This window comes from Bacillus rossius, chromosome 6, assembly GCF_032445375.1.
Source record: "Bacillus rossius redtenbacheri isolate Brsri chromosome 6, Brsri_v3, whole genome shotgun sequence".
NCBI classification, from domain to species: domain Eukaryota; kingdom Metazoa; phylum Arthropoda; class Insecta; order Phasmatodea; family Bacillidae; genus Bacillus; species Bacillus rossius.
This window is the reverse complement of record NC_086334.1, coordinates 75,977,791-75,987,816: the sequence shown is the minus strand read 5'-3', so window position 1 is coordinate 75,987,816 and position 10,026 is coordinate 75,977,791. Positions and strand designations below refer to the sequence as shown.

General features: G+C 39.2%; 1 protein-coding gene across 2 annotated transcripts in view; it reads left to right on the top strand.

The window, feature by feature from the left end:
• The first annotated feature begins 714 nt into the window (after positions 1-714).
• The window catches only part of LOC134533312 (tetratricopeptide repeat protein 5-like), a 92,795-nt gene continuing 83,483 nt past the window's right edge, over positions 715-10,026 (top strand). The window contains exons 1-2 of one of the 2 annotated variants that reach the window (XM_063370797.1): positions 715-1,196; positions 4,935-5,067. In XM_063370797.1, coding sequence (XP_063226867.1) covers positions 1,131-1,196; positions 4,935-5,067 — 199 coding nt within the window. In that variant the 5' untranslated portion in view covers positions 715-1,130. The remainder of the gene's footprint in view (positions 1,197-4,934; positions 5,068-10,026) is intronic. The other variant, XR_010075306.1, reaches the window with a different exon arrangement.

Here is a 10,026-nt window from a genome sequence, read left to right as displayed (position 1 = left end):
CTGAAAAATAATACATAAAAACAATACATGACCCTTATTAAATAAAAAGTGCGTTCTTAATATCTATAAATTAAAATGTCATACCGCACGGGGAGGTGTGGTTCAGGAGTTGGCGCAGCATAACGGACTTTATGAGCAGGGGAGACACCTGGGTCGACGTCAATATAAGATGCGTTAAGGCGCACGCGGGTGGGTCTCTAGTACATAGCACTGCACTGTATTGCACTGGGGGGGGGGGAAGGCGGTCCCCCCTCAGGTACCCGGCGATGGGCAGAAACGGCCTCTAAGCCTAGGAGGGCACGACGACTGTCGTCAATCTGTTTCAGATCAGGATCGAAAGCTTACTCAAAATGTCCTAAAAATGGAACAATTTGAAAACTGTAATATTTGCAATTTTGTTTTACAAATACAAAATTTTTTCACATCTTAAATTAAAAGATTTCAAAACAAATTGTCCTGAAACTATTCACATTAAATCATAGAGAAAACATAGTTATTACTTTTGTAAATGAAAATTTTATTACTATTTGGACTAAGTTAATATAAATATATTTTGATTTTAAAAATATACTTTACATTTAAAAAAAAGATCATTTTTATATAAAACTCTCTTTAAAATAATATTAAGACCGGGCTTCTGCTACTACTAGCGTCGTTAGTTCTCGTTCCAAACCAAGTTTTTTTCACTCCGTCGGAAAAAAAGAGGGAGATGCCAGACCTATCTATGGCCGTGTTTACAATTCATGAAAACAATAAACAAAACCCTTTATTGAAACATTTATTTGGCAGTGTGTATTCTCTGGCCTCAAGTTACTGCATTAGAAAATAGTGGCACTGTGGTGGCACATCGTAGCTCTGGATTGGGTGTTCAGGGCAAGGGGTGACGTCATTACACTCGGATAAGGACACGGACCCCCACAGTTTCGGACTGTGCTGACGGCGTGTAACTGTTGTGTTTCAGACTTGTCTCAAACCATATTGTTGTTTATGTTAAAATCTTAAAATCGAATTATTTCGAATCTGTGCTGGACACATTTATTTGACAAGGAGTATAGGAATGATTTTCTAAATTTAGGGCTGCGAGTAATGCTTTTGATGTCACGAGATAATTGTTAGGATTCGTTGAAATCATGTTCGAAAGTAATAAAACGTTTTCTGGTGAAAATAAGTCAGATGAAATTTTTTTGGTGTTGAAAGTGAGTATTACTGAAATTTTAAATTAAGTTATAATTGAACAATTTTTTGCTACTAAGTTCAAGTTCAAAATCTCCTTAAGTATTTTGAATTTCTTATCTCCACCGGGTTTAATGAAAAGAGGAAGTTAAAGAGCACAGAATAAATGTATTTTCGGAATTTAATTTTTTTTTTAACAAATATCGCCCAAATATAATTAAAAAATTCAATATCTCCTAAAGTAATTGGAATTTCTTATCTCCGCAGGCTGTAATGAAAAGAGGACGTAAAAGAGCATATAATGAAAGTTATTTCAGATTTTTAAAAAATGTTTGATGATAATCCGTACACTACATATTTACCATAGTTTCTACTCTACAAGCAAGTTGTTGCCGTCATTTGAGAACTTATTTAATAAATAGGAAGATGTGTCAACTAGATTGTGCCCAGTATTTTATTTTGTTTATTATTTCGGCATGTTGGAGTAAAGCTGTAAATATTGTGTACTCTACATCAAATTAGCACAGATATTCTACCTTACCCTCTTAGATTTAAATAATTTTTGATTTATAGCTTAAGTAATTGAAGTAAATGAAGTAGATTTATTAAGTTACCGTACTGTTTTTTTTTTTTCCCCAATTAAATTGCAAAACTTTCAAAAATTCTTCAGTTTTGCGTTTCTGACTCACAAAAATAATTATCACTCTGAAACAGTTGGTGTTTGAAAGTTCAGATTGGTCCCATTTGAAAGATATTTTTTTACTGCTAAGCTTTCATATGACATACAATTTGTTTGGGGTTGCTTAATTTAAAAAATGCCAAAAAATGTAATGGGATATTTCAAATTTGGTTTTCTCAAAAAGTTAAAGGTTTAAAAATTCTCAAAAATAGGTAGTATCATTCTTATTTCACCTATTAAGTATCATTGGGGAATCATGATGAGTTTTGAGACATGAGGCATAAAACAGTGGCATGAATTGAGAGCAGGGAATTTTCTTAGCGCCATTTTTACTAAACATTTATTAATTTTAATTACTCTGAGGTACAAATATTGTTTAAAGTACTTACTAAGCCATTTTTTAAGAACTTACATGTGTAATACTAGTATATACTTAGCCTACTAACCAATTTTAGCCTAGATATAATTTATATTAATGATAACAGTAGGATAACCTTGTGTTCTGTTATGAAGTGCCTTCATTGTGCATTGACTCGCTGAGACACTTGAGTGTCAGGAGGCAGAGCGACTGAGGACATCCAGAGAATATCAGATGGTGATGGTCCTGCAGTTTCACTTCGTCTGCCTCTTTGTGTTTCAAACAGCAGCCATCTGTCACTGTGTAACTAGCATATCAGTAGGTACTGTATGTCTCACAACACTAAACTGAACCCGGCCACACATCGGACTCCTGGGGTACTGCGAACCAGTGCTTGTTCCGCTCTGGCCATAGGAAAATCTTACTAATAATTTGGAAGAGTGAGGAGTCAGTATCCACCTCATCTCTCCATGAGTGAAGCCCTCCCAGTTAGGGGTTCTGTGCTGAATCATAATGTGAGAAACGTTATCCAAAATAATTTGCACTATCTCTTTCAGACCCAACTCCAGAACTTAAAAATATAACACCACATAATTTATAACTCTTAACAGTGGCTCATTCGTGTGCTAAAAATGGAAAAAAAAAATTCACGTCTACAGCACTCTAGGACCTGCGGGGGACGGATAAAATACAATACTCGCCTTTTAAACTGCACGAATGTAAGATTCTAGCAATGGCCTCTGTGCCTTACTGCACGTACTCATCTGTGTCTTCATCAACTCGATTTCTCCCACCGGATTGAGGTCTCGCGAGCACAGTTTCGGCTCATTGCTTTTGAGCCTTGGAAGCATTTTTAAATTCAAGGAAAATCATTTTGTGTTGGAACCAGCACCACCATGTTTACTGAGGCGCGGCTCTCGCAAGGCAGGCACGGTGCAGGTGTTGAGCCAGGCAGGATCTGTCTGCGTGGCCTTGTAACTCGACTCATTCTCCTCCACCAGTGTAGCGCAGACATCATGATGTATGTGAAACAAAAACAAACACCAGTAATTCCTTGCCTAGTAGAGTAGCGCAAGTTGAAGTGTACCGAGATCCATTTGCTTTCGACACCCTCCAATCTGGCTCTGCGATCTAACGGCAAACAGGCAGAAAACTTTGCTGTGTTTTGGGGAGACAGCAAGACCATTAATTGTTGAACAAAAACTTACTGAAAACAAAGAAACTGAGGTGACCAAAGAACTGACATTTTATTACAGACGTAAAAATATTCATTAACAATGTGGCAAAGCATCAATAGACATTTAGAAACTTGAACATAGCCTCAAGAGAGAGTTGATAGCACCAACTAGAGTAAACCATTTTAGGGTCAAAGAAATACTTTTACAAACATGAAACAGTACATCAAAACTGCAATAAGCTTAAATTTGTTCAAGCAGTCATGGCTGTGATACAAATAAAGAAAGACAAAAATACCTACATAAATTAACTGAAGGGCAGTAAATATACATTAACAATAATACAACGCTCTCTATGTTTAGAGTGAGAGTAAGTTAAACTAGACTGAAAGATCATTTCCACAAAATAATAAAAAATTAAGCTACTTTAATGGGAAGTAACCAACCTCAACAGAGAACACGAAGCTGAAGCAAATCTTTGACTATAAAAGTCATCGTGGAACCAGGACGCAGGACGCAGGTACAGGCAACAAGCAAGAACTAGCCAGTAGCAAACAATCGTGATGGCCACCTCTGCCACCAGCGCTGCGAGTCGACACGTCAGTAACTACGGCGAGGAAATACAGTTTATCTTTTTACCTAACTGAAACTTTTATGTTAACACACCAGTATGCGAAAAAAATTAATATTTACGAAAATATCTGTATTGTCTAAAAGTTCATAAATACAAAAATATAAATTACTCTACTCTCATAAATCACTAGATCATTCCAAAAAGTCTGTTAGAAAAGCCTTAAAAAAATTAAAGAATGGGAGGGGAAACAAGGCATGGTTTTGGGGGAAGAGGCACGAAGAGAGCCGCCGCAACGTCTTTAAAGGCCTTTAATAGTTAAATAGAATAAAATATAGTTTGACATAATGGTAAGAGATGCACTATACGTAGGTACCGAACCCTAGCAGTAGTCGAGATATAGGCCTAGTGTTGCGCAGTTACATGCTGACACAGTGGTGACACCAATAAGCTTTTGTACAAGTTGATTAATACAAAAACACTTTGTGTTTTGATGATTGTCCATGGGCCATGAATAAATAAAGAGTGGCTGATAAGCTCCGTGACACTCCGGATCTTGGAGCCGTGTCCTGATGCGATTGCATGCTGGGTTCTCCGTGGCAAGGAAGCATGCAGTTAACAGCCATGGAAAATGAATACCTAACATATTGTTAACTAATTAAAACTGAGTTGTTACACTTTCTTCTCCAAAGACGGTTAGCACGTGGTTCACATTGTCACATTGCGTGTGGCGACACAGAAGCGATGGCAGGATGGTGATTGGGCCGGGGGTGGGGCGGAGTGGGGGTAATGGCCTAGCCTGGGCCTGTTGTCAAAGTAATGGAATTACATCCAGTGAACCATTATTTGTGTCGTGTAGGAACTTTTTACCTTTTCATCCTGATATAAATACTGAAACCCTAATCTATTAAGCCTGTAGAATTGCAGTAGGCCTGCTGTATTGTGAATGGTAGGGCCTATGTCATGTCTCACTTGCAGGAGAAGGTGGAGCGGTTACACCACTACAGTGATCACTACTTTGAGCAGAATGCCGCTGCGGACGCCGCTCAGAAGACTGCTGATGTGGAGGCGATGTTGGCAGAGACCCTTCGCTTCTTAGACTCAAAGAAAGGTGGTGTTTTTTTGTTTGTTCCTTTCTACATTTTACATAGCTTAAAAGTGTCGAACTTAAAATAAAATAATAAAGTTCTATCAATTTTATCTTACAGTTATACTGTTCTTGTAAGCTTTATATAAATGTAATTATAAAATCTGTTTGATTTACAAAGAAGCATCATCAGATTTTAAAGAATTTATGACCTCAAATTTTCTTCGCAGACATTCAGAACTGATAATATAGAAGCCTCCAACAGTTCACTAGAAATATAATTGAAATGTTAAGAGATTTACATTTGTAGGGTAATGTTTTGAAGATTTATATGTGCCTGAGTTTTACCAACTATTTCAGGCCAATCGACATGCAGCTAGTCATAATAAAAACGTTTATAAATTTCTTTGCATTACAGACAGATTTATGCGTGCGTGCGTGTGTGTGTGTAATTTTTTGTCCAATTATTTTTTTATAATTTTATATTTATATCAGAAATAATTTTCATTTGCATGATCTTAAAAGAATTTTCTTTTTAATAAAAACTTTGTGTATATTAAATTAAAGTGTTTATTGTATATTATCATTTTTCGATGGGTGCCTTAGGTAACCTTACAACCCTCAGTTTCAGCATAGGCTAATCCTCCAATGTTTTTATAAACCGCATAGGGTTTTCATGCGCATGAGCTGAATGTACTGACATAGTCTCAGCCCACTGTCGAGTGTGATGTTGCACCTTGGTCACCTGGTCTCCTGGTCACCTGGTCTCCTGGTCACCTGGTCACCTGGTCACATGGTAACCTGGTCACATGGTCACCTGGTCACATGGTCACATGGTCACCTGGTCACCTTGTCACCTGGTCACCAGGTCACCTGGTCTGGTCACCTGGTCACATGGTCTCCTGGTCACCTGGTCACCTGGTCACCTGGTCACCTGGTCACATGGTCACCTGGTCACATGGTCTCCTGGTCACCTGGTCACCTTGTCACCTGGTCACCAGGTCGTCTGGTCACCTGGTCACATGGTAACCTGGTCACATGGTCTCCTGGTCACATGGTCACCTGGTCTCCTGATCACCTGGTCACCTGGTCACATGGTCACCTGGTCAATTGGTCACCTGTTCACATGGTCACCTGGGCACCTGGTCACCTGGTCACCTTGTCTCCTGGTCACCTTGTCACATGGTCACCTTGTCACATGGTCACCTTGTCACATGGCCACCTTGTCACCTGGTCTCCTGGTCACATGGTCACCTGATCACCTGGTCACCTTGTCACATGGTCACCTGGTCACATGGTCACATGGTCACCTTGTCACCTGGTCACCTGGTCAATTGGTCACCTGTTCACCTGGTCACCTGGTCACATGGTCACCTGGGCACTTGGTCACATGGTCACCTGGTCACCTGGGCACTTGGTCACATGGTCACCTGGGCACTTGGTCACCTGGTCACCTGGGCACTTGGTCACCTGGTCAACAATCGGGGCTGTGTCATAGCCATTGCAGGTTGCTCTGATTGTGTTCCAGAGGTAGTGGTGTGTGGATAATCAGTGTCTGACTTTCACTGACCTGCAACTCACTTATGCTAACTCGAGTTGTTGGTGTGCAACATGCTCAATCCGTTAGTCTACTCTATTGTCGACACCTGTTATTTCTTGAGTTATGGCCTCCTGCACTCTCTTGCATGTTTTGTACACTACTGTTTGTCAGTCATATGACGGTACTGGACTTCTAGCGGCTACCTCAAATTATTGTCTTTCGTTTTTATTTCAGTGCGCAGTGTGGCCTGTATAATAGTTTGCAAATCAACCTTCATCTGTTACTGTCCTTTGGTCAGCTCTTCTGCTAAATCCATCTTAATCTGATCCTGTCCCTTGGTGAGCTGTCCTGCTAAAAATGTTTGTTGTTTCATCTTCTGTTCCTGTAGTGTAGTGATAAATGCACTTAGATAATCATTTCCAACACTACTAGAAGTGGAGACAGTGCCTGGGTTTGAACTGGGGAAGTGTGGAACTGGTTGTACCTCTGACATTACCTTCTCAGGTGTTGGCATATTACTCCCTGCTCGCCTCTGTAGTCATTGTGCCGGTTCCCTAACCCTAACACAAGTGTCTGACCACATGTGTTGATTCTACCATTTCTGCTGACATGGCATCACTGTTAGATCATTCTGGATCACTAACACTCGCCTACCAGCCTGTGATCTTACTCTCTGCATGTACGGCCAGTCATCATCACCTTTAACGGTAAATGCACACAAAAAAAACACAACAAGCTATCTTTACAAACAAGACAAACAATACAAAAATATAACTCAGCAATAGTTTTAGCCTATCTTTTCCGTATGTTGTGGCACCGCTCTGAAGTTGTATATATGTATATGTATGTACCTAGTATGTCATGTAGCTATTTGTAGTAGTGATTGGACTCTACTATTACTATTTTTATTGTGTATGTTATATATTATTTATATAGTATGAAGTGTGTAGAAGGTAAGTATTGATACATGTACTTTAGTAACAGAAACACAAAAACTTATCATGTAGCGTACACTATTTATTCAATATCCTATGCATTTAGTTTAGGATTACATTTATTATTAATACTATTATAAATTTTTGTTATTATGAAAAACAATACTTTCCACATTCATGTAAAACAAGAAAATATTGACCTCCTAGCTAATGAAATTGTGTAGGTACTCATACCTCAAAAGTTCAAAACTTAGTTACAAATAGTTCATTAAATAATTAAGTAACTTTGGATGCTTGATATAAGTTCTAAATCCTCATTTTCTCGAGCAAAATAAAATTGAAATTGGCCTAGCTCAGTCAGTATGAGACAAAGGTCTCTTAAATCACAGTTTTTAACCACTGAATCTGGCTGTCTCTATTGCAGATCAATTTGCTTGCTGATTAAATTGTGTCAGTTCAAACAGCCAAAAATAATGATGCAAGTTCAATAGTGGAACAGTTAGACTCACCAGAAGATACATAAAATGGCTTTGCCATTCGTACAATCAAGCAATGATTTATATAACAAAATACCTTCTGAATTGCACTTTTAACTCACAATTTATAAGTCATAGATTCTTTAGGCTCTATTGGCTTCAATTGTATCCCCTTTTTCCAGGATATTTACCTGGAATATCGTTATAGGCTACAAAATATGCCAAGCCAACTTTTACTATTCCTTCCTTTATGATGGTGGAAGAGCCTTCTTTTGTTACTCTCCACCTCCTGGTTCACTGTCACAACAGTTACAACCACGCCAAACACACTAGCAACCAATCAGGTTGATTAAGTTAGCTGAAGGCCATATCACCTGAAACATATTAATTAATGCAGTTTTGATACTTACAATGAACAAAATGTATACAGATAAAATATGGGGAAAAAAATACACTAAAATAAAATGCATAGAAATTCAGTTCCAAAGAGGTAAGTATTATAAATTTAAAAACCAAAAATGTGTTCCTTTTTCTCTACACAGTTGAAGTAAGATATTAAAATAAATAAAGTTTCATTAAGTATCTGTACCTATGTAAAAGTACAGTAACATTTCTAATGGTGTAAGTGCTATAACTTGCAACATTATATTAGTAAATAAATTCAATCAAAAAAGGAAAAAAAAAAAATATCAAAGTAATCTATTGAATGAAAACTGTGTTATTGTAAAAAAAATAATTAGGCCATTATTTTCAAAAATTTAAATATAATGATTGTCTGAAAAACAAACACACAAAAAAATACTGTATCATTGGATAATTCAAATTTTTAGACAACCAGTTTTTTTATATAACTCCATAGTTCCTTGTTCTGTAGAAAGATAATTGTACCTTACTTCTTTCCCTGTGACCACAGTCTTAGGAAAAACATATTTGTAAGGTTCTTGAGTTTTACTCCCTTGTGGTAATAAACTTACAACAAGCGTTCCGAATCATTGAGGGTGTTTTGGATCTAATTTACACCTGGCTGCTTAGAAGTCACTCAAATCCACTGTACATTTGATATTTGTTGTATCTACTTGAAGTCCATGACATTGACCACAGAACGATTTTACTCTCGTTATTTTCAATCATCCGGCGTATAGCTATCATTAACTTTAATGTTTATAAAAAAAATAAAAAATCCTTGTGACAGTTGTAAAAGGAAAATTCAGCTACTAGAAATCAAAGTTCCACATCTTGGTGTAAATAAAGTAGATGCTTGGAAGTATAATTTTATTTTTAGTTAGTCTTCAGCAGTCCAGCCAGTTAAAGACTATCAGTTTAGCAGATTAAATAGCTGTGAAAACACACAATGCTTCTTTGTTGCCATCTCTTCCTGTCGGTTGTTTGTGTAGCAAAGTCACGAACATGGTCTTGAATGTTGTAGAGGGATTGCGTGTCGAACATTTGGCATGAGAAGATCACCCGCAGGTAGTTGACTACTGAGGAGGTGGTGTTACAGAGCAGGTGGCGTCAGAGAGGTGCCCGCAGTACCACTACCTGGTGGGCCGTGCCCTGAACGTGCGCCCTGCACTTCCCCTAGGCGCAGGCTGGTGTGTATATCATGAGATGGGGGGTGGTGTTACAGAGCAGGTGGCGTTGGAGAGGCGCGCGCAGTACCACTACCTGGTGGGCCGTGCCCTGAACGTGCGCCCTGCACTGCCCCTAGGCGCAGGCTGGTGTGTATATCATGAGATGGGGGGTGGTGTTACAGAGCAGGTGGCGTTGGAGAGGCGCGCGCAGTACCACTACCTGGTGGGCCGTGCCCTGAACGTGCGCCCTGCACTGCCCCTAGGCGCAGGCTGGTGTGTATATCATGAGATGGGGGGTGGTGTTACAGAGCAGGTGGCGTTGGAGAGGCGCGCGCAGTACCACTACCTGGTGGGCCGTGCCCTGAACGTGCGCCCTGCACTGCCCCTAGGCGCAGGCTGGTGTGTATATCATGAGCTGGGGGGTAGTGTTACAGAGCAGGTGGCGTCGGAGAGGCGCGCGC